The 26334-nt window shown below is 39.2% G+C and overlaps 1 protein-coding gene across 5 annotated transcripts in view; it reads left to right on the top strand.

The window, feature by feature from the left end:
- Positions 1-1438: 1438 nt before the first annotated feature.
- Positions 1439-26334, top strand: part of LOC131246145 (beta-arabinofuranosyltransferase RAY1) — a 60034-nt gene continuing 35138 nt past the window's right edge. Inside the window, exons 1-2 of one of the 5 annotated variants that reach the window (XM_058246045.1) lie at positions 1439-1770; positions 2129-2475. In XM_058246045.1, the coding sequence (XP_058102028.1) occupies positions 1726-1770; positions 2129-2475 (392 nt within the window). In that variant the 5' untranslated portion in view covers positions 1439-1725. The remainder of the gene's footprint in view (positions 1771-2128; positions 2476-26334) is intronic. The other 4 variants (XM_058246046.1, XM_058246043.1, XM_058246042.1 and 1 more) reach the window with 4 other exon arrangements.

The following is a 26334-nucleotide window of genomic DNA, read 5'->3' on the forward strand; positions in this document are numbered from 1 at the left end:
GTAGGTTTGATTTTGGTGATGTGATACTCATTGGAAAGACAAGTTGATGAATTTTTAAATGGATTTAAAATCATCTATTTGACACCATTTGATTGCTCAAAAGTAAGCCCAAAGTTCATAAAGGATTGTAAATCACTGATCCGATAAAAACAACCATAACTCTCACGTTACAGGTCCGATTTGGATGATCTTATGCTCATTGGAAAGATAACTTGATGAATTTTTAAATGGCTTTGGAATCATCTCATTTGTACACCATTTAATAGTCCAAAAGTGGGCTCAAAGTTTGACATTTACTGTGGATCGCTGATATACACTGGATCTCTGATTCGACAAAAACAATCATAACTTCTTCGTTACAGGTCTGATTTAGATGATCTTTTATTCGTTGGAAAGATAACTTGATGAACTTTCATATGACTTTGGAATCGCCTTATTTGTACACCATTTGATAGCTTAAAAGTAAGGTTAAAGTATAACATTTACCATGAATCGTTGATACGCACTGTGGATAATTGATATGACAAATAATCATAACTCCCTCGTAACTGGTCCAATTTGAGTGATTTTGTGCTCGTTGGAAAGACAGCTTAATGAGCTTTTAAATGGCTTTAGAATTAACTCATTTGGAAATCATTTGGTTGCTAAAATGTGAGTCATTTATGTGGATCTGCAATCCACCGGTAAAAAAACACTTATTTGACTTTCGAGATAAGCTACTTAATACAAGGAGGAGAAAGTTGGTTGGGATGCAATTTTGTGTTTTGTTTTGTTTTTCTTTTCTTTATTTTTATTTTTTTATTATTATTATTTTTTTAATTTTTAAATTTAAAATAAAAAGTAATGTGAGGACAAGAACATAATAAAGTTTAGAGAAGGAAACTAATTTCTTAATTACATCGTGACCTTAAGGCTATTGTACTGAATCCGCGGTTTACGTCGAGGCTATTACCAAGAGTTCTTGCATGAAAAAGCCCTCGGAGCCGACTGCGATATCCGTATAAAATCCACTCCGTCCAACAGCTCCGCCATCTTGTGTTAGGATCAAAACCCAATGATGACGCAGATGCAAGTCCAAAGTGTGCCACGGCACAGGAAACAATAGTGATGGAATGCCTACCATTGAAAAGTTTCTACGGCTCACCTAGATATTTAGGTGCCATCAAAACCGTTAATAAAGTGACTCCCACCGGGATTAAGGGAAAACACAAATATTAGCCTGAGCTAAAACTTATGTGGGCTCAAGTAAGGGTTCAGTACCCATTATTTTTTGTGTAGTGGCCCCAATTGAGAATTGGATCTGGTTCATTTTCTGGACCTCACCATAACATGCACTCGCCACACTGATGGACGTAGTAGATTTCACACAGACAACTGGGGTAGGCCCCACAGGGTTTGTGTTGTAGGAACTCGCTGCATCACCAATCTCGCGCCCCTGCCATGGCATTGTTTTCTTCACAACGGTCCGACCGGTTGGAGAGAAGGTTTGAACGAACCGCGCATAAGCTCTCCGGTTCTGATCCTTTAAACAAAATAGAAAAAGGGGGGAAGAGATCCAATGCGACCTGACGCGTCCATGACGCCAAACCCTCACATGATCCACCATCTCAGGCCTCCTTCTCTCTCCTTTTCCGCTTAAAAAACGTTCCAATTCCCTCATTCTTCTCCTTCAATCCCCACATACATACAGACGAGGACCTTGAAGGAGTTGGATTCCAGACGACGATGAGGTCTGCTTCTTCTCTCTTCGCCTCTTTGGGCTACTACAAGGTCACATCCTCTCATCCTCCCCCGTTCATGTTTTCTTTTTCTTTTATTCTTTCCTTCTTTAATTTTTATTTATTTATTTATTTATTTTATAGGGAAATGATATTTACCCCCTGTTTTTTTTTCCCTTTGATATTCAAACTCTTGGATATGCTTTAATGGTATGCGTGTGATGCTATTCTTCTACCAAAAGTAGAAAAGATTGGTGCATCATATAAAAAGACAGCATCAAAATATCAGCTTCCCCCTTTCTCTGTCTTCTTTCTTTGTCATTCCTTTTTTAATTCTGCATAAATTATTATTATTTTTTTTTTTTTTAGAGGAATGAAAAAGGGAGGATATTTTATTTTTATTGTTTCAGGCATCTCAAGTGGGTCTATGGTCTGTTTGGCTCTCTGGGTTTCTCTTGATCAGCCTCTCTCTGTATGCCTCTCAAAGGCTGCCATCGCCTTTTAGGGACCACAACAAGAGGCCCAAGGTTGCCACCTACAATGGATCTGGAGATTCAGCATTTCCCAGTGTTACCATTTTCTCCGCGCCCAGCCCCTTTGTTGGTTCCGTGGGTGCCAGGCAGGCACTTGCTGTTCGTTCGTGGCTTGCTTTATCTCCAGATGTTGTTGTTGTTTTGTTCGGGCAGCATCCATCAATTCTTTCATTTGCAACCACCCTTGCATCTCGGGTTTTGGTAGAATCAACCATTGATTTCACGTAAGCCATGATTGCATCCTTCTTCTTCTTCTCTTTTATCGTCTTTCATCTCTTAATATTGTACATCATTTGACGACGTTGAGCCATCTGGTCTGTTCTTTGATGTTGTTATTGGATTGGAGATTTCTATAGTTCACACCTTGTGGTGTTTCAAAATTAAAAAAAGAAAAATAGATTATGTTAGTCACTTTGGCAACCCAGGTGAACCAGACATTAGTTCTATTCTGATTGATTGAGCGTGATGAGATTAGATGATCTATTTGGGACCACTGGGTGTTAATGAGATCTAATGGAATTGGAATCCATGGTGACTGAGCGGGCTTGAAAACCTTTGGTTTGTGCCTCATGCTTGAAGTGGGAGCTCCAAAAATGCATCATGGGAGGTGCAAGACATGGTGATTCCCTTTTTTTTTTTTTGTAAATAATGTAGTTAAGGTGCTAGGGGCAAGTGCCCCTTGAATGCATGAAACACCCAGACACACCTAAGCATATGCCTGGATGATCCGAGCACAAAATTTTCTTATTTATTTATTTATTTATCTGTTGTAAACGTTAAATACAGCTATACATTGATATTTTTAATAGTTTTTTCTGTTGATATACATTGATATTTTTCTGTTGTAAACGTTAAATACAGATATACATTGATATTTTTAATACTTTTTGCTCTAAAACTAATTTTAACACATTGAAATGAAACTAATTACGTATTTTAGACATATAGTTAGAAACCAACTCTAAAAACTTAGTATCTTATAGTTACATCTACTCAAATATTCCATTGAATCCACAAATCATCATCTTCATCATCATCATCATTATTGTCATCTAATCCCAATGTTTGAAATATTAGTGTTGCATTACGTATCGCACCCTTGGGATACAGATACGTATCAGTTATCGCATGGGATATATCGGTTGTATCGCGTAATGTATCGTTGTTGTTGGAAACATGGGGAAACATGAAAATTGGTCGAATTTTTCAACAAAATTTCAATGATTGTTAAAAAAGACATCAATACACACTTACAAATAAAAACATTACAAAAAACAAGTGCACATAATGGGTTTTCTTTGTATGGGGTCCTAATCTATGTGTTGTCTAACTGAATTAATGCAAGTATATTCAAAGTCTATTCATATAATTTATAAATGTAAAAAGACGTGGAAATTCAAGCAATAAATTCTAAAGCAAAAGAAGAATCACTAGATTAGGTTACATACATGTTTGATTTTGATTTATTTTTTTCAATTTTCAGCAACTCGGATCTTCTCCTCCAAAATTTGAAGTCGAAGTTCCCAATCCATGATTTTTCATGCCATGCAAAACATGAAAAATCATGAATTCGTAACAATTTGACACCGATTTAACATGATTTATAAGAGGAAAAAAATGATCGAAAAAAAAATGTTCACCAGATTGAACATGTGGGATATATTCCACTTCTTGTGTGGATACAAGATATATTGTGGGATATATCGGCTGATATCGTCGATATTTAAAACACTATCTAATCCTTCTCCTAACTAATTGGGATTAGCTATAACATTGTGTTCTGCCGTTCCACTCTATTAAGGAGTATATTTTTATTTAAACTATAGGCCGTTAAATATTTTCTGACTACCTCCGCCCACAACCTTTTTGGGCCTTTGTCTTGCCATTATAGAACCTTCAACTTGAACCAATTCCCTTCTAATTGGTGCAATTCTTGGCCTCTGTTGCACATGGACAAACCATCTAAGTCTACTTTCCCTCATCTTATTACCTATTACCGCTACTCCAAAGTTCCCTCGAATGTATTCATTTCTAATTCTATCCTTCCTCATTTGGCCACTCATCCATCTCAACACCCTCATTTTAGCTACACTCATCCTGTGAGATGTTGTTCCTTAACTGCCAAACGTTTGGTCACATAAAGCATGACTGGTCTTATAGCTAACCTATAAAATTCTCCCTTCATTTTGATTGGTATGTGACAATGACATAAATTCCAGAGGCACATCTCCACTTCTTTCATGCAGCTTGAATCCCATGAGCAACATCCTTCTTGAGCTCTCCACACTCATGCATTATTGACCCAAATTGAAAATGATCATTTTAGGGTACTTGGTGGTGCAACCCCGTTATCGAGTCATTGAGATCTTGATACCCAAATTGGAAAAGAAATTAATAAGTATACCCACAAAAACAATAGAGTAGAGAGGGAGGGAACCTTTATTGATATCAACCTTCATCTCTTACAAAAACTTTTAAGAAATCTCACACATAGAAAAATATTCGAATTAACTAACTCCTACACCACCCCACCCCCTTTTATAGATCCTAAATGAATCTTTAATTGAAATTCCCCTCAAGTATGAGATTGATTTCATATCAATCACAATTTATTTCAAACCAATCTAATCTTCCTTAATATGGTAAAAGCATGATAATAAAAAGCAAACATGGAAAGTAATTATATCTTTAAAACCGGCTTATATGTTTAATCATCATATCAATCGCATCTTGCAATCAGCCCCCCATATATCCCAAAAATAGTAAATTACAATCCTTAATTTAGGCCCCCAAAATCTGTAAATAAACAATCTAAAAAGCAACACATGTTGGGCCCTTTGGTGGGCTGTGGGCCCACATCATTGACGGGCCCTACAGTACGCCTAGATGGGTCGTGTGCTTGCATCAATTCTCCATGGCTTTAAAAGAACTCGTCCTCGAGTTTGAAACCAACCTCAACTTTTAGACTCGTGATACCTCCACAATGAATCGTGTTCTTTTGTGGAAGTCGATGGTGTAACCCTAAGCATTGGCTCGGCACAACCTTTGTAGGAGTCCATTGTAGATGATGGTTTTTTTTTTTTTTTTTTTTTAAATTTTTTTTAGTCTGCGCTTTTATGGGTGCCAAGCATAGATTAGAATATTGGTATTGTATCCGTATGGGCCCGTTATGTAAAAATGGTACCGTGTTGGCACCTATATTTTATAGCTGTATTGGTTTCAACCGATATGGCTAATATATATATTTGCATTTTCTTTGATTTTTTTTTCTTTTCTTTTCCTTTTAATTTCTTCACAGAGAGGTATTGTTTTAAAGGCATTTTTGATCAAATTTAGATCAAATTTGAAGATCGAAACTTTTTTTTTTTGCATCAAATCAAAGAATTGAATCTTCCAGGCCTGGTTTTGCAAAAATCAAAATAATTTTTTTTTTTGCTGTTTTGATTTGGAATTCCATTGAAACAACAATATAAACTATTTCAATAAGATCTTAGTTGATTTGATATGGATGTGCGGTGTTTTCCTTTTTTCTTAATTTTTTTATTTACGCAGGTATTTTCTAAACATTTTAGAAAAAAAGTTTTTAAATTAATTTTTTACTGATTTTTGTTATTACGCTTGAGTATTAGAAGACTATGGGGGTTTCTTCTTCTTCTTCTTCTTCTTCTTCTTCTTCTTCTGCTTTATTTTATTTATTTATTTATTTATTTTTTACGTAGGTATTTTCTAAAAATTTCAGAAAAATTTAAATTATTTATTATTATTTATTTATTTTTTTATTTTTAAATTCTTGTTATGATGCTTGAAGAGTATTAAAGGACTATGGATCTACTGATTTATTGAAGATTTGGGGCTTTTTCCTTTTCTTTTTTCTTTTTATTTACGTAGATATTTTCTGAAAATCTTAGAAAACATTTTAAATTTGTTTTTGTTTCTGATTCTTGAGGATTATTATACTATGGATCTACTGATTTGTTAAAGATTTGGGTTCTTTTATTTCTTTTTTATTTACGCATGTATTTTCTAAAAAATTTATAAAAAAGTTCTAAAATCGTTTTTTTTTTAAAAATTAATTAATTAATTAATATTATTTTTTTTAATTCTTGTTTTGATACCTAAGGAGTATTAGAAGATTATGGATCTAATGATTTCACACATGCATTGCTTAAAAAAAAATTATTTTCTACATTTTTTCTATTTCTGAGTTAATTTTTGGGCATTTTTTTATTTTAAAATAATTAAAAAAATTATATTAGTTGATAGATAATCACATTAGCAATATATGATATCAATTTTTGACATATATCAACAATTTATACAAAAGAAATAAAATCAACACCACACCTTACAGTAGGTGAACCTGCCATGAGGGAATGTTACGAATTAGAGAGAGACTTTTGTTGCCTAAAAGGATGTGCCATGAGGGGATGTTATGAGTTACAGACTTTCGTTGCCTAAAAAGATATGCCATGAGGGGATGTTGTGAGTTATGAAGAGATAGTCTTTGAGCTTAAAAAGTTTTGTTGTATTTATGAAGAGAGGGAGAGAGTTGACATGTGAAAGAAAGAGAGACTGGATATTATAAAGTTTGTAAAGTTAGTTTCATACACCTTTAAAGTACATGTGACCTGTCAACTTGTGTTGTCGTAATCTCAACTACCATGATCTTAATGGTAGAAATGATGCTTTATACATTGAGGTCTTGGTTTTGCTAGCTTACCTTAAAAAAGAAAAGAAAAGAAAATGAAAAACGATAATTACAATCTTTATTGATCTTTACTTAATTCTTTGAGAAATATTCCAAGTAGGCCAGTAGAGTCGAAGTGATGGGATACATCCCCATTTTCATGCCCAAGCGAGGTCACTGTGATACAGAGTGGCGGAAGAAGGGCGATTGCAATGAGGAATTAGGTCGTTTGGGGGGTGTTGTCTTGGAGGATGTGGGAAGAGGTTTGCCAGGGAGTTCGAGAGGGGGATAGGGGTGGAGGTAGAGCTACAGGGAGTTTGGGGGGTGGGGGTTAGGAGTTGGAGGAAGGTGAGGTTGATGGATGGACTGAGGTAAAACAAACTTGGTCTGGGAAAATGAGGTGCACTTTAGACGTAGCTATCTCAATTGCTGACCCTCTACGTCACTTGTTTCCCTGAGGATGGTGGAGCCGTGGAGGTAGAGCTGCATGGAGCTTCTTTTTTTTTTTTTTGCGCGCGGGGGGGGGTGGACTTAGTTTGGGAAAGTGAGGTGCACTTTAGATGTAGCTATCCGACTTGCCAACCCTCTACGTCGCGTGTTTCCCTGAGGATGGCTTACAGGGGATTAACTTTTGTTCGATAGGTAGCCATAGGAAGTGGAGAGGGCAGTGAAGTTGCTGCATGGTGAGAGCTTCGGAGGGAAGAAACTCGTTCAAAAGGGCCGTTTTGGTTAGGAGGTTAAGAATAGGGAAGTGGAGAGGGAGATGGGAAAAAGTGCAAAGGAGGTTAGAGGGAAGAAACTAGAGGTTGAGATGAGGGAGCCTCGCAGGGAGGGAGGGAGAGTTAGCAACAGTAGGGGAGGGAGCTGCATCTCTTTTAGGGATGTGGTAACAGGGGAAAAATAGGTGTAACAAACGTTGTAGGAGAATCAGGGGCAACAAATAGCAGAGGGGAAAACAGGTGCAACAAATGTTGTAGGAGAATCAAAGGCAACAGATAACAGGGGGAAAACAGGTGCAACAAATGTTGTAGGAGAATTAGGGGTAACAAATAGTGGGGGATGGGTTAGCAGAGGAGGGAAGGTGGATATGGCTGGAGGATCTCGATGGGGAGCAATTGGCTTGAGTTAGGTCGGAAGGCTTGGGGCATAGTTCAATGGTTGCTTCAAGTTGACACTGTTGAAGACGCTATTATTTTAATGGTCAAGGCATGCTTGGAAGAAATCTGCAACTTATTAGAATAAGACTATACAGTTGGACCCTTCAAATCTTCGAAGGTCTGTATTTGCCTTCGTCTTAAGGTGAATATAAACCATTTCATAATGGCTGGAGAGATCTACAGGGCCGGGTTGGCAAAGCAGCTCAGGAGGTGGTCAGACTATTCTTACCTTGGCTATGAAGATGTTTGGTTTTTAGTTTGGGGCATTTCATTGGAGCTCTGGTTCCATGAAGTGTTTATAGTAGTCGGCTCGTGACTGGGAGTGGTAGTTGAGATCGATGTCGACACAGGAGGGGAGAAAATCAGAGTGGCTTGTATTCTTGTGAAGAAGAGAATAGTGGCCGATCCATAAATGGTTAAGATCGCCATAGGAGATGTGAAGGTGGAGTTTCGGGTGGAAAGAGAAGGCAAGGGTCACTCTTGCAGGTGGGGGGAGATATGGAAGAGATGGGAGTTTGAAAGCTTCGTAGGCAGCCATGGCCGCAGTCGTGCGGAGGGTGAGGGAGTTCGAGTTAGGTGCTCCAGTGGCACACCACCTCTCAGGAGCGATGCGTGCGAAAAGCTCATTTGTGGAGCAGGGGTTGGTGGGTGAGGGACAAATGTGGTGGAGGTGCGTGTGGTTCCGTGTCTTGTGGGAGTCCTAGGAGTCTACACTGTCAATCCAACCTTGCCTGCTGTGTCAGGTTTGGGTTCCAAACCTCCCTTAGCTACATGTGTGCATTGTGCTTGCTGCTTTGTGTTGACTCAAAGTTTGCCTTAGGCGACGTGGCATGCAAAGAAGGATGCTGGGAATTGTGTTTCTTTCTTGAGTCGCGGTGATGACTTAGGATCAGGTGTGAGGCCTTGGGAGGGGCGGGATGAGGATGGATTGGTGCCATGTGTCTCTAGGTGTGATGAGGTGGCAAAGGAGACTTCTCTCATCATTATGATAACTCCCATATGTGTAGAAAATAAGGTGTCCCTGTTAGTGCTTTATGATCTCATGTGGGAACCTTTGCTCGCTTTTGTTTACTAAATTCAAGTTCATTTGCCTATAGAGATAGCAGTTGAGATCGATGATACTTCGGATGGAGAGGTTTGTCTAGCTTCCGACCACATGCTAAGCGACAAAGACCTGCATCTTTCTTCGCAGGTCTCCCCCAACATATTGTTGGGTGCTCAGTGTGAGCAAGGTCATCTAGTTAGCCCCTTGGTGTAGATGCAATGTGATAATCATGAGCAAGCATCGGCAGTGGTTGCTCAGGAGTTGGAGTCCGATCTGGAAAGGAGGGAGCTATGCGTAGGCGAATTCGAATGCGATGGTGAGTTGCTTGAGGAAGCCTAATTATGACTCCACTCTGCATTGCTAAGATGGGAGAGGGCATGGAGTCAAGCACGACTTTGGATAACCAAGAAGTTTGTAGGGGGAGACACGATAACAAAAGAGCAATATCTGTGGTCCAAGGATGTTTTGGAACGGGTTGGGGTTTTGATAGGTATGTATTGTGGGGCTTCTGATGAGAACGTGGTTGTGTTTTTTCCATTTTGTTCAAGACATAGGTGCTATGACACAACAGAAAGGTCAACTAATGAAGGCTAAAAAATCGCTAAGGGGATGGAGGGAGCTTCTTAGCCTCGAGTTCTCCATCAATTATGATACAGCAGGAAAGGCTAGCGGAGGAAAGAAGGCAAGAGCAGGTAAGGTTAGTGATCTATGATTATTTAGTCATGGAATGTTAGGGGTTCGGTTTGCAAGGTCAAAAGATCTCAGGTTAGGAAAGTATGTAGACAATCGAAGGGAGACATTATCTCCCTGCTGCACACCAAGCTTAGATCGGTAGACAAAAGCTTGCTTGACCCAATTTAGGGGATCAGGAACAAAGGTTGGGACGCTGTTGATGCGATTGGGTTGGTATTTTAGTGGCTTGGGGCTTTCTCTCATGCGCTTGTAGTAATAGGATTAGTAGTTTGATTGTAGACAGGGAGAGGACCGTGGATAAAGGTCATATTTGCAATACTAATGTTAACTATTATGAAAAGTTACTATTCGGTGATTAGTGGAATAGATTGAGGTTTGGCAATTTAGTTTTTCAGAGCTTGTTGGAGGATGCTTCATGTCTAGAATCACCAGTTGGAGAAGAGGAAGGGAAAGCGACCCTTGATTCAATGTGTGTGGGGATAAGGCTCCCGGTCTTAATGACCTTCCAATGCGGTTCTTTCAAAATTTTTGGCCTTTGATCAAAAGAGATTTAATGGACTTTATTACTGAATTCTTTGCTCATGGTCGTTTCTGTAATGAGCTTGGGGCTTTTTTCATAGCTCTTATTCCGAAGATTGATGGCATGGACCAATTAAAAGATTCTATGCCCATAAGTCTCATCGGGGGTCCTTATAAAATTCTTGCCAAAGTCCTTGCTCTAAGATTTTGGAAAGTCCTATCCTTGGTTATTGGTGAGAATCAATGAGCTTTTATTGCGGGGAGACGGATTTTAGATAGTGCTATTATCGCCCATGAATGTATCGACTCCAGATATAGGGAGTGGAAGAGTGGAATATCGTGCAAGTTAGATATAGATAAGGCATATGATCATGTGGATTGAGGGTACATGCTCTTTAGATTGGGTACAGGTTCAACCACGTGTTCGTTCTACTTCCTTTTCCATTTTGGTTAATGGGTCTCCAAAAGGCTTCAAGTCTCCCCTTATTTCTTTGTTGCTATAGGGGAGAGGCGCTAAGTAGGATGTTCCAGAAATTGGAGGAGAATGGCTTGATTAGGGGTTTCAAGGTTGTGGTTGGTGGTCTTTAAATAAGTCACCTCCAATACGTAGATGCTACTCTACTGTTTTGTGATGCGGATGTGGTTCCCACGACATATTTAGGTCTGTTCCTTTGTATTGGGAAGCTTCCTATCCTTCTTTGGGATATGGTTATTGAAAGAATTGAGAGAAAGTTTTAGAGTTGGAAGCGCCAATATCTGTCCTTGAGAGGACAACTGACTCTTAGCAAAGGGCATTTTTTGATATGCTGGTGTATTTCATGTCTACTTTCAAATGCCCTAAAAGATGGTATTAAACATGCTAGAGAAGTTGAGAAGGGATTTTTTCTAGAAGGGGGCCTCGGATGGAAGAAAGTTCTATCTCCTTGGATGGGAAGAGGTTTGGAAGCTGATTAAGGCAAGAGGTGCCAGGTTAAAAAAGTTGGAATCAATGAATTTAGCACTCCGTGGGAAATGGCATTAGAGATGAAACTTGATTGTGTAGACCCATTCACAACCCATAGTATGTTTACTAGTTAGAAAAGTGATAAGTTCCCAAGTGTCATTCCAATGAAGTGCATCCATCTCTTCCTCTGTAGCTTGCTTCCACCCTTTTATGTAACAGAGCTTTCTCATATGATTTGGGAACAGAGTGAAAAGGCAAGGACATGGCAAAGCTTTGGAAATTTAGAGATAAGCAATGAAAGGAAACATATTTAGGTATAGGATGATCGGTACACGTTCGTTTACCTTTTCTTAGGATAATAGGAATATTAGATGTATCTGGAGGACTCATTGGACAAGTCTCTAAAGAAGATAGATATGTTTGATGACACATCATGTCAATTGTACCATCTGTCTATTTTCGTCGTGTGTAGACCTTCATTTGAGATATAGCGGAAACGGAAGATGTAGTAGATGGAGGTTGGATGTCTTTGTTGATTGCAATAGGTACGAGAACGAGTTCCGTATTAAGAGATTTTCTATCTTTTGAGGAGAACGTGGTAGACTAACATAAGGTAACATCTGTACACATATATTATCTTCAAAGTGATGGACTATAACTACGATAATCCCTCTGTAAGAATAAGAAAAATATATTTAACTACTCGAGGATCAGACTTATCATCGCTAGACTCCAATTGATGGACAAAACAAACACATCCAAGAACTTTAGGAGGTAGAGGAAACACCGGAGTATTTGTAAACAAAACTTGATGGGGGTGATTGACCCTTTAACACAAATTATTAGAAAACATGTTGCCAGTATTGCATCATTCCAAAAACTCTTAGGAACATTTATGCGAATAAAGAGAGCATGGGTTATCTCAAGGAGGTGGTGATTTTTTTCCATTCTGCAACTCTGTTTTGTCATGGGGGTGTAAGCCGTAAGTGCATGATGTCTGACGTAGGATTCTTGTTTTAGAAAAAAAAACTGACTAAAAGCTTGGGACATGTACTTGGTATTATCTGACTGAAACACAATTACTTTTGCATTAAATTGATTTTCTACTTATAGGTGGAAGGTCTTAAAAATATAAAATAATTCAGATCTATCTTTTATTAAATAAAGTCATGTCATTCTCGAACAATCATCAACAAATGTAACAAAATACTTAAACCCAGTCCTATTATATATTTTAACTGGACCCCAAACATATGAATGAACTAAAGAGAAAGGAACTAAATGATGCTTCTCAACACATGGTGAAAAAGTAGCACGGTGATGCTTACTCAATTCACATACACCACACTCTAGACATGACATCAACGACGAGGAACAACACTTTTAAGAATCTTCAATGATGGATGATGGAGACGTTAGTGCCGCTGATAAGCCAACGTGTTTTTGTGTGCCCATAACGTTACAATCAAGATAATATAGCTCGTCATGCTTATGTCCTCACCAATCTTCCTCTTCATCTTTAGGTTTTGGAAAAGACAATGTGAAGGATAAAAAGTGACGGAATAGTTAAGGGATTTGGTAGGTTTGCTAATAGATAGAATGCTTAATTTGTGAAACAAATAAAATAGAGGATAATAAAATTGAGACTTTTATAAACGTTACCCATTCCACATACTTTGGATTGGGTACTGTTTGCCAAAGTGACAGAAGAGCTTGTTAATGAGCCATTAATAGACGAAAACGCATTAGACTAACCTGTCATATGGTTAGATGCTCTAGAGTTAATTACCCATGGCGTATGAGACTTGGATCTTAAACAAGCCATACCTGAGGCCATGAACGTAGTCATAAGGGTGGAAGTAGCTGTAGAAGTAGTAGGAATAGACTAATTCTGTAGATTGTTCAGCAGTTTGGAATATTCTTCTTAAGTTAGAGTAACCATCTTACAAGTCATACGTGTCTATGAAGCAATAGATGTAGAATTAGCCAGATGAGGCCTGCTGCTCCCTTTAGTGTGGGAAGCTTGATTAGCCCATGCAGTCTTCCCATGGAGGTCCTAACATTTTTAAACCGAATGATTGGAACTTCTTAGTTCTGAACCTCTTCCACGGCCTCCTTCTATGTCACCATGACCACCTCTTCTACCATGGCTACCATTGCAACCTCATCCGGAGAACAATGCTAGAGTTGAGCCACCATTGGCTTCACTTGTAGAGCCCAACGATACATGCTAGAGGCGTGCATGCACTTTGTTTAAAGATGACACATCTTCGCCGTCCAAAATCTGTGCAGGAACTGGTTCCTACTCATGTTTCAATCCGGAAAAGAACTTAGCCACTTAGAACTCTTCACTTTGCTGACGTAGTTTCTCTAAATCGGTAATCAAGGGTTGATGCACATTCGGCTCTTCTCACATCTCTTTGAGTTTAGAATAGTATTCACCCAACTACTTATCTTCTTGTTATATTTCAAAAAAAAAAAAAAACAATTTATCTCCTTGTTGAAGCTTGAATATTTCTTCATATAATTGATTAGTACGAGAGATGTTTTTATTAGATGAGTACATTTCCCATACAACATCCCACATTTAGCCGTATAAAAAAATATGACACACTTATGGAGGGTTCCATGCTATTCCATAACCAAGTCATAATTTGGACTGAATCCATTGGGCATAAGTAGTAAGTACTGGATTTTTCTTCAGGTTTCTCTATGGTCAGATATCTCAATTTTGCTATAGCCATGACAAAAACTTAGATTGACTTAGATCATTGCAAATAATTTGTTACATTTAAGTTAATATATAGATTATTTGGATCCCTAAAACATTAGATGGATTTATAAATCCATATTTTGGATCACTTTTTATCTCCATAACAAATAAAAGAAGAGTACCTCACAATAACAAATATGGGCTGACCTAGCACAATTGATGAGCACTACACTTGAACACTTCAAATGATACACATGTTACCTCAAACGGAAGAATTAGCCTACACGTCCACTTTTTCCAACCGGCCATGAAGAAATATACTCATGAACATGACATCCAACATGGGCAAATAGCCCACATGTTTGCAATGATCACATGTTAGGTGATATCATTCAAGAAGCCGATGTCTTCATTCCTGCACGTACACACAGACCATTACAAAAGGCCTGACACAAGAAGAAAACAAAAAAGAAACCTAAGATTTCTTAAGAAATTTTCAGCACAAGCAATAGAAGGGACACCAAAGGATAAGAGGAAAAAAAAGAAATAATAAGATTTGGAGAAGAAGAAGGATTAGAAATGACGTAGCTCTGATACCATGTGCAATAGTGGAAAGAGAGATGAAATAGAGAACAAAGAGAGAGAAGAGAAGAGAATGGGCTGAAGTTAGGTTCACACCCCTCCTCTCATTCTTTTATATTATGAAAGTTCTATATTATAGAAATGCCATTAATAACAAAAGAAACAATTCCCTATGTCCTAGACCAAAGAAACCCACCTAAGTGGGCCTCTGCAGGTTCATATCACATTCATTAACACTACCAAAGACATGTTTTCCAACTACAATTTCCTCAATAAGTTTTACATCGGATGAGATGAAAGCTAATGTCATAAAGTTTGATGGAGGCACATTAAAAACGTCATCATGCAAGGATATCGGAATGGTTTTTTCTTACTCCATGTAGCCCAATCTCAATAAATTAGAATTTGATATATCAAATTAGAGACTCCCTCAATGTAATGTGATCATGGTGTGCACTTGCTATAACTTCATTTCTTCAATCACCTATGCATTTTATGTTGAAGGAACTCATTTTAACTTTATGCATACTCTATATAAAGAAAATGGTTCACCATCATCATCATCTCACCTTTATTATCCCAACTAATTGGGTAAGCTAAACATTTTGTTTTGCCAATCAACTACCACGGACCATATCCTGGGTTAAACTGTAGGTCCTTGGGCCTTTCCCTGCCCTTTTAAAGCCTTTGATATGAATAATTCACTCCTAACTAGTGCAGTTTGGTATCCGTTGCAACATGGCCAAACCATCTAAGTCTACTTTCTCTCATCTTATTACCTATTGCTACTCGCAAGTTCCCTACAATGCATCCATTTCTAATTTTATCCTCGTCTTGCCACTCATCCATCTCAACATCCTCATTTCAGCTACACTCATCCTATGGGCATGTTGTTCCTTAACTGGCCAACATTCTATCCCTTTAAGCACGTGGCTGGTCTTATAGCTAAATTTCCTCTTCATCTTTATTGGTACATGAAGACTTAAGCATTAATACTTTATTATCATTCTTTTTGGCATTTCTATATTGTTCTAAGATTTCCTCATTTCTTTTCCCTTGCTTGGCTTTGAAACATGATTGATTCTCGCTAATAGCTCACCTTATGTTTGAAGTTCTGTTATAATGAAAATACTTGAGTCGCCATTTAACAAAAGTGTTATATTGACAGTTTAGAGTCCTTTTGAAAAAGTCTGCCTTTCTTCATTGACAATTGCCCATTATATAGGTAGATTACAAGCTATTTAGGGAAGAAATACAAGCTGATCTTCAGCCCCTACCATATATACATCTATCTAAATATACTGTACAGCTAATATATCCTAATTAAGGAAGGAATAAATCGTATAAGCTGTCATATCGTCAAAGTTTGTAGATATTAGTAAAATCTGCTATTCTGTAAATCTGTAAATCTGCAAAGCTGTAAATCTGTAAATCTGTAAAGCTGTAAATCTGTAAAGCTGTAAATCTGCTGTGTAGATTGATATTTCCTTTGACATCCCCCCTCAAATTGATGCTGGTAAATCGACAAGCATCAATTTGCTAACGAGAAAATGATGGCGCTGACGTGGCATGGATTTTGTGAAGATATCGGCGATCTGCAAAGTTGTGGAGATATGTGGAAGAGTGATGACTTGATGATCGTAGGCTTCCCTGATTGAGTGACAGTCAACCTCGATGTGCTTGGTGCGTTCGTGATAGACTGGGTTTGCGGCAATTTGGATGGCACTAGTGTTGTCAGCATGGAGTGGAGTAGGATGTACGGGAATGAAACTGAGCTCTGTGAGGAGACCACGCAGCCAAATGATCTCGGAGCATGCTGCAGACATGGCTCGGTACTCGGCCTCAGTAGATGATTTGGAGACGTGGTCCTGCTTCTTGCATTTCCAAGAGATAAGGGCATCACCAAGAAACATACACCAGCCGGTAGTAGATTTCCTGGTGTCTCAGCGTCACTATAGGCTTGTAGCTGAAGTGAAGAACCGGAAGGGAAGAATAAGCCACGAGTAGGTGTCCCAAGAATGTAGCGAATTATGCGGCGGACTGCAGATAGATGGAGATGCCTCGGTGCTTGCATGACTTTGCTGACGGTATGAACAGCATAAGAGATGTCTGGTCGGGTAATGGTTAGATAGATAAGACTACCAACCAACTTCCGATAGGTAGTAGGATCCTCAAGAAGCTCCCCTTCGTCACGTCGATATTTCACATTAAGTTCCATGGGGGTGTCAACCGAAGTAGCGTTGGTGACTGGTGCCATACCCCACACATCACTATGTATCAGATCGAAAGGTTTGACAACATGCGGTGTGTGAAAAGGAAAGGGTAGAGTTTTACTTTTGCCAAGTCTGCAAGAATTGCAATCAAACTGAACAACACTAAGAGATGGTGTTTCATTATTCCCAAGAAAACCAGATTTCAATAAAGCATGAAGTACATTAGAGTTTGGATGTCCGAGACGTTTATGCCACGCTCGGTAATCAACATGAGCAGAATTACAAGCGACAAAAGGCAAAGAAAAAGAAGACAAAGGAAATTGAAGAGGAAAAAGACGTCCCGCTTTAGGCCCCCTCGCGATCATCCGCCCTGACTGTTGATCCTGCACAACACAACCAGATTTAGAAAACTCTACTTTACAATCATTATCAACTAACTGACCGACAGACACAAGATTGGTGGTAAGACCGGGAGATACGAAGACATCAGTGAGAGAGGAGGAAACATCACCAGTGGCCGTGATAGGTAAATGATTGCCATCAGCAGTATGAATTTTGAGATTTCCAAAATATTTGTTTACATTGGTAAGAGAAGCAGCATTGTTTGTCATATGATGGGAAGCCCCGGAATCAAAGTACCAAGGAGATGATGTAGTGAAGGGTTTACCTGAGAGTCTTAAAGCTGAAAATGCAGACATGATCATTTGTTGAATCATGTCAGGGGTCACGGGTTGGACTGAAACGGGAGCAGGAGCAGGAGCACTTTGTGTTGTATTCACCAAACTACCCGCACTAAAAGAGCCAACTGAGACAGTATATGCTGTCTCCGATTTCTTGGGGGGTCGAGTTGGGCATTCCTTGATGATATGGCCATCCTTTTTGCAATAGTTGCATAATTTTCGGGGACAGTTTGCAGCATAATGACCAAATCCCTTGCAACAGAAGCACTGAACAGTGCTCATATCCCTGCTTCGTGGCCTGCCTTGTGCTGCATAGGCTACAGGAACAGATGTAGATCGTCGTTGTTCCATGGTGGTTTGAGTGAGAAGGCGCTGTTCCTCGCGAAGAAGATCATTTAGGCATGTATCCAAGGAGGGGACAGATTCTCGGTTCATAAGATTGGATCTGGTGCCTTCAAATTCAGACCTTAGTTTCATTAGAAATTGATCCCTCTGAGTAGTTTCATGGACAGATTGAACAGAACTAAGACCTTCGGATGGTAAGTCAGCATAAACTATATCAGTGTATTCAGCCCAAAGATTAGTGAATCTAGAGTAAAAATCGGAGATAGAAAGACTATCCTGTTGGAGAGTGGCCAATTCATGTTCAAGCTGGAAACGACGAGCAGTGTTTTGTTGACTGTAGACCTTCTTCAGGTATGTTCACATCTGAGCTGCAGTCTGAGAAGATCGAAGGTTCAAGATGATGTTGGGTTCAACGGATCCCAAAATCCATGCCATAACTTGTGCGTCCTTGACTTCCCACTTGGCGTGTCGGTCTTTGTCTTTGTCTTTGTCAGGAGCTAGGTTACTGCCATCAACATGTCCCCACAGCTCCTTACCTTTGACGAAAATCCTGAAATGAAACGCCCAAGCAGAGTAGTTCTTGCCATTGAAACGAATCAAAGAAACATCAGACTTATCGGAAGACATGAGGTCAACAGAACTAGAACAAGAATAACCGAGACTAAGAAACTTGAGAGCACGAGACAAATAGAAATTTAGAGCTATAGCTCTGATACCATGACAGTTTAGAGTCCTTTTGAAAAAGTCTGCCTTTCTTCATTGACAATTGCCCATTATATAGGTAGATTACAAGCTATTTAGGGAAGAAATACAAGCTGATCTTCAGCCCCTACCATATATACATCTAAATATACTGTACAGCTAATATATCCTAATTAAGGAAGGAATAAATCTGTATAACTGTCATATCAGTCAAAGCTGTAGATATTAGCTGTAAATCTGCTATTAGCTGTAAATCTGCTGTAGATATTAGCTGTAAATCTGCTGTAAATCTGTAAATCTGTAAAGCTGTAAATCTGCTGTGTAGATTGATATTTCCTTTGACATATATAACATCCCAACTATTAAAATTTTATAACTAATGATGATGACTGATATTTTGAAGTGGCAAGTTTCTTATATCAATAGTTCTTCCTAGAAAAAAAAAAACTTATGTTCAGGAGTATTGCCTCTGGGAAGATGTGCTATTGTTACTCATTTGTGTAGCATTTGGCCATCTCTATACTCTCTGAGGTTGGCAGATGAATAAGCCAGATCTCTCATTTTCTGGGAAGATGTGCCATTGTTACTCATTTGTGTAGCATTTGGTTATCTCTATACTCTCTGAAGTTGGCAGATGAATAAGCCAGATCTCTCATACATGCCATATTGCCTCATGTTTGGAGTGTTGAATTTGCATGAATACTTGAACAAGAAGGCATCACAATTCTTTTGGTAGTTAATTTAAGAAAGCTCACAACTATGGTGAGAGTTAGCCAATCTCTAGATTGTGGTGACATATACATCAACCGCATGGCATAAAATGGCTGTTAATCCCAATCACTTGGGCTCACTGAGGGAGCCTATCCCCAGTGTCGCACTGATTGGATTACCATACCTACCCAATTTTTTAGCATCCCCAATGAGCGATCCACTTGATAACATACCTACCTGATTTTTTTGGACCGGAACACAAAGGGTTGGGCCCATCAGAATGACCTAGATCTCATTCACACCTTCCATATTGCAACGTGTGGAGAGCTGGATTTGGATGACTAGTTGAACAAGTAAAATTCTCTGGTATCGCCTTTCCTCTTTTCTATGATAGAGGAAGGTCTTGGAAAATTACTTGAAATGGCCTCCATAGTTGGGTATTCTTCTTGACTGTGGGGTGATGGACATTCTTGTCTCATTTACAATTTGTGGACAACACACAATCATTTTTTATGAAGCCTCTAGTGATCAAATACTAACAATCCAATCCATATTGAGATGCTTTGAAGCATGTTTGGGCCTCCACATCAACTTTTAAAAAGTGCTATAGTTGAGCTTGGTCTTTCCAAGGAGGAGGTGAGCGAGCTCGTGTTTCTTTTGGAATGTAAAGCCACATCATTTCCAATTAATTACCTCAGCCTTCCCCTTGGGGCAGACTCAAGATCTTTGTATGCATGCTTTGAAGCTAGGTCATTGGTTTGAAAGTGATGCACCACAATTTTCAACTTGTGTGGTGGAAAGTGTGCAAGGGTCTTCGAGGGCATCCCTTGGTGACATGCAACATTTGTGAACCTAATTGTGGTAGTAAGTGTATAAGTGTGGATTAGGGTGTTCCCTAGAGGCAATATGATGCAACAATGTCCGGTTGTGGTGGGAAGTGGGTAAGATTTGCCCAATACAATAGTAAGCAGTTGGAACCTAGAATGGGAAAGATTGATGCTACCTATTGGGGAAGTGATAAAGAAGGCAATTGGAACTCGGAAGCAACCGCCAAGTCGGTGTGGATGGAGATGGTTGTCAATGTATTTAGAGTGGCAAATCAAGTGCCTGGGGATTTATAGGCAAGAATGCATGCGTAAATAAACGTCGTTGTGGGGGATGAGGTACGAAAGGCAGTTGACAAAAAAGAGGTCCAACTATAAAGAGTGGCAAAGAAGCACAAATGAGGAAAAACTCAAATGAGATAAAAATACTAAGATGAAGTGACCAATATGGCCATACATGTATGATGAACTGTAGATAGATTAAGTAGTAAAGAGCGAGAAAAATAGATTTGAAAGTTAGCAAAAATGAGGGGATGGTAAAGTAAAGACATCAAGCAACATAGATGCATCTAGAATGAAGACTAGGGTCTTGGAGAAACATAGTGTGATTACAAAGAGGAGGACAAACTACTTCCAGAGGTTAATGAATAAAGACAAAGGCATAGAGATTAACACACACACACACACCGCCACACTCATGCCATAGTGGGTTTTCACCACCCATGGGTACTCGAGCCCTTGACTAGGTGTTGAAACACCTAAGAGTCTACCACAGGAGCAAGGCAATGCATATTGTAGAATTTGTGTAAGTAAAGGTAGTCTTAGCTGTGACAATAAAGGGAAGGTTGTGTATACCGATGATATATCAACAGAGGTGTGTAAGATACTCAACAAATCAGGTTAGGCATGGCAGCCAGTATTGTCAACAAAATTCACAAACAAAAATGCTAGACAAATGGAAGAAAAGCAGCATGATACCTACTTATGAGAAAGGAGATCCATAAGGTTGCACATACTATTGGAGCATCAAACTTATGAGTTTATCAATCTTTGAAAGAGGGTGGAGAGCAAAAATGCCATGACAGGAAATATGTGTTATTTAATTTTTCAAAACACAATGGAAGCATAAGGTTTTAAAAAATTTCAGATTTTAATATAACCCTAATAAGGATCCTTGGATATCATCAAGTTTCTAGGAAAAAAAATCCATACCTTAGATTTATGCCGTCCAATCACTGTGAAATTTGATGCCGCTCTTCCAACATAGGAAGTCAACTGGGGTAGGGTTGGTTGAACACAGAGAGATGCCCACAGGTGGACATTTGATGGAGGGAGGAGTGAGATGTACAATGCTCTCTCTCTCTCTCTCTCTCACACGCACACACTCACTTGGATGTTGCGGGCATCCAAGGCTCTTTTATGCTATATACCTTTTGGGATAGGATCTATTTATAAGGAGGAGCAAGGGTTTCATAGGAAAACACTAGTTATAGTGCTCCTTACCCCTACGAACTTTGGTATGCCCTACATTATTAAAAATCTATATCACTGCCTTACCTGTGCACCAAAATTGGCGAAATCTCTCAATTGTCCATTGGCATCCACTCTTGACCAAAATCCCATGCTAGCCTAAGAGTTGGACCGCAGGATCTCAACCATCAAATGTTTATCAAGCATAATAAAAACATTTTTACAGTTAAAACAAAAGATTAACGATTACAAACCATCGGTTAAACATTAAAAACCTTTTTGGTGTCGGGCCTAGCTAGAAAACCACCTGATGGATGGTCCTATCATCAACATCTAAACAATAAATAAGTTCATCGAGGTAACTAGTGTGTCCCATGTTGGAACATGTGGGCTTCATATAATGGATCCTAATGCATGCATCCAATCACACTTGTATGTTAGTCACTAATGTAATATTGCAGGGTGAGCCAAAACACACAACACTAGGACCATGAAGTCCAGACACAACCTGATGGATTAGTCTAAGCTAGTGCACAATCAACTCGAACTGATTCAGGCACGATAGGCTCCCCAGACCATAGACTCGATATAAATATGTGATCTTCCAATGTAAATGCTCAATTGTGCCTAAGGATACAAGAATCCACATCAGTGAATGCTCACACTCCTATGTAGGGTAGGGGGTAGGCACCCTCTCTTATGCTATATACCTTTTGCATTAGGATCTATTTCTAAGGAGCAATGCAGGTTTCATAAGAAAGCACTAATTATAGTGCTCCTTAGCTGTACAAACTTTGGTATGCCCTACACTATCAAAAGTCCATATCCCTACCTTACCCATTCACCAAAATTGATGAAATCTCTCCATTGTCCGGTGGCATCCGCTCTTGACCAAAATCCCATGCCAGTCTAAGAGGTGGACCATGAGATCTCAACCATAATTTGTTTATCAAGCATAATAAAACATTTTTACGGTTAAAACAAAAGATTAACGATTACAAACCTTCAATTAAACATTAAAGACCTTTTTGGTGACAGGCCTAACTAGAAAACCACCTGATGGATGGTCCTATCATCGAGATCTAAAACAAGTTCATTGAGGTAACTTGTGGGTCCCATGTTGGAACATGTGGGCTTCTTGTAGCAAATCCTAGCGCTTGCACCCAATCACACCCAATTGTTAGTCACTAATGTAACCTTGTAGGGTGAGCCAAAGCACACAACACTAGGACCGTGAAGTCTTGACATGACCTCATGGATTTGTCCAAGCTAGTGCACGATCAAGTCGACTTGATTTAGGCACGATAGGCCCCCCAGACCATAGACTCGATGCGATTATGTGATCCTCCAATGTATATGCTTGATCAGGCCTAAGATACAAGAATCCACATCTGTGAATGCTTACACTCCTATGTAGGGTAAGTGATGCAGGACATGAAATTAAACATGATGTGTGAGATTTCAGGCTTAAAATCACCTTAGTTCAGAAACAATTACACAAATTCCATATCTCACATGAAAAGTTCAAACATTTTAGTAAAGGGGAATCTATGCGGGTCCAGGCTTACACAGGCTAAGACTGGACCAATAAAAATTATAAACCAAACGATGCTCAAAGGAAAATAAAAATCAACCACACATGCATAGCAAACAGTCCCTAATCCAAGGGATTCCCCAATCTCAATTCAAGGAACCCTAGGGTGACAAAAAGGGGCAAATAAATTAGGGCTAATGCAAACTAAGGCTAGGGTTTAGGAAATATGAATGAAAAGAGGAAAACTAGAGGAAAACCTGACTTGGAGAAAGCTCCTGCATGCAGATGGTGACTCGAGGCTGACGCACGTGCGCGGGTGGGCTGACTGCATATGTGATGGAAGCCTACCTCCCCAAAGTGACACCTAGGCCTTGGTCGGTCAGGGGAGACCTCCAATCCCTCCTAGTTTGACGACGATCCGAAGTAAGGTCGAGGTGTAGTGCTCCGCCGAAGTTTCAGCCCTCCTATAGGTCCAAATTCTGGAAACTGGTTGGAGAGGGATAAATAGCTGTAAAAGCTGGGAAATTCAAAGCAATAATGATGATAGAAGATGAGATATATGGATGGGAGAGGGTAAGGACGGATGGGGATAGATGTGGCTTTACACCACGTAGTTAGCCCTTCGAAAAGGAAGGACATCGTACCCACTTTTGAATTCTTCCACAACTCACTAAGAGCAGAAAAATAAAGCAGGAATTTTTATTAAGCTTCAATGAATCAAAAGAACTACAAGGGGTGCCTATTTATAGGGAAAACCCTATACCCCCAAAACTCGCACCATGTGCGCAACCTATTACTTGGCGATGAAGTAAACTAAAATAAAAACCAAATAAAGAAATCTAAAGCGTTCACGATGTTCTAAATAATAACAATAAGGAAACCTAAAATATGAAATCAATCCAACAAGTGGGCCACGATCATGAGATCCCATGATGGGCGTTTCTTGACTATCGGGCCCACCCTTTTGAACCAAAACTTCATCTTCTAGCTAGGAAATCCTCCCTGGACGTCGTCATCGAGCCAGATCGATGGTGAGGCCCTCCTTCTGCGTACGTATGTGCATAGAGGTGTGGTGTGCGTGCGTGTGTAGGCGGCATGCGGCTGTGCGTGCGCACGATGTCCTCATCAGTAAGGAGTAGGCACCCACTCGTTGTTGATCCCGATGGTGAGAGACCTTCCATCTCAACTCATTATTGAGCTCGATGGCGGAGACCTTCCATCCCAACTTGTCATCAGTTCCCTCACTTAAATGATCACTGTGCGTTTAACGGATTGCTCAATCCTGCTACTGTAATCAGTGAATTTATGTTACTAAGATATATGAAACACAACTCTCCATTGGTGGGTTGTTATGTCCAAACTCACATTCTTCTAGGACAAGGAGCCCCTCCTTGTAACCCGCAAATAAATAGATAGGTTTACCCACACATTTAATTATGGCACACAAGGTAAGACCAAACACATGTGGTCATCCATGTACATGATCATAAACATCAATATTGGCTTTTCAGGGCAACTCATACAAGGATATTACAAAATTAATCTGGCTTCATCTTGGTGAGATAGGCAATCACAACTACTACTAAAATAGTTGATGGGAAGTATAGAGATGAGAGCTAGAATTTATGGTTTTTATTTACATGGAGAAAGCAGAAGATAGAGAAACTAGGGAGGTAATGTGGTAGGTCATGAAGAGAAGGGGTGCCAAGTAAGGTTTTAAATAATGGTAACAGTTGATGTATTGGCCGAGCCCAAAAAACGATACAATATGGGGCATGTCAGACCATGCCGGATGATATGTGCCCATAGTGACCAAAAATGTTTCTTTGCACAAAAGAATTTGAAACATTATTGGGCCTGTATCAAGTATGTTTTGATAGATTAGGGCCCTTTAGATTGATACGACAAAAACAAGATGAGAAAAAATGATGGTTTTGCCCTTCTAATTTTTCCCAAGATGGTTCATACCGCTTCAATTCATTGAATATCACCAAATATTGTGTTTCAATTTCCAAATAATCATAGATCTAGTACAAAATGATTTATTTATTTATTTTTTAAAAGCTTTGTCCATGGTTGAAATGAAGAAACAAGTGAAAAAAACTAAAGAAAAAAATGTTGGATTCTTCTTCTTCTTCTTTTTAGTGGGCCCTTAATAGCGCCATTGGCCTGTGTCAGCCCTGTATCAATGTTGATTGTGTATAGGCATCTATCAGCCGATATGGTTATGAAAGGGAATGGTTCACCCCCTTATCATGTAATAGGGGTGACAAATACAGTTCCAATATGACTGATGAAGACCACATTGTTGTATCATAACTGATTTTCAAAAACTTGATGCCAAGTCATTGACATCATTAAAGACATATATGGTGGTGCTATGATGAGACTGAACATCTAGTGGTGATTCAAAGGAGCTCCTTGTAGTGGTGGGTTCTCTATCAATCACTGCATTGGCCCCTTTCCTTTGCACTTCTTCTAGGTTACTAGTACAAGTATCATGGTTCTAAATATTGGTATCAGGAGGCATATCGGCCCAGTTGAAAATGATACGATATGGGCATTGACGTCGCATATCAGTATCAGCCCACATTAGATGGTATCGGCTTGTGTCGATCGATATTATTATTATTATTTATTTTAAGACGGAATTAAGGAAAAATATAAATAAAGTAACAATGAAATATTCGTGAGAACAACGAGATATTCATGAATCTATCCTTTTTCTTATTGGATATGTATATGATGATGTATCTATGGAAATACATGTAATTGTGTTTGTGTGTGTTTGTATGTTTTGTAATCCTATGGAGCATTGTATGTCTCTTTGAAGTTAATGTGTGTGTGTGTGTGTGTGTGTGAGAGAGAGAGAGAGAGAGAGAGAGAGAGAGAGAGAGAGAGAGAGTTAGTAAAGTGACTAACATACACAACAAGTTACCCTAGCCCCTCTCTCTCTCTCTCTCTCTCTCTCTCTCTCTCTTACCTTCTTCTTTCTTTCTTCCTCATTCCAAATCTCCTAAAACCAACTGTATTTGACCTTTCCTTGGGAAGATTGTTATTTGTTGGCTTGACTTGTTGAAAGCCAACCAAATGGGCCACAATGCAACAAATTAAACATGATTTGGTGAATTATGGCGCATTACATTGAAACACAACAAAAAGATGGTTAGAACACAAAAAATAAGTGATGGTTTACCCTTTTTTTAAAAAACCTGTAATGGTCCATTCCACTTTAATTCGTTGAATCCCAGTCAAACTTTTTGTT

The sequence above is a fragment of the Magnolia sinica genome, chromosome 5 (assembly GCF_029962835.1).
Source record: "Magnolia sinica isolate HGM2019 chromosome 5, MsV1, whole genome shotgun sequence".
Lineage (NCBI taxonomy): Eukaryota > Viridiplantae > Streptophyta > Magnoliopsida > Magnoliales > Magnoliaceae > Magnolia > Magnolia sinica.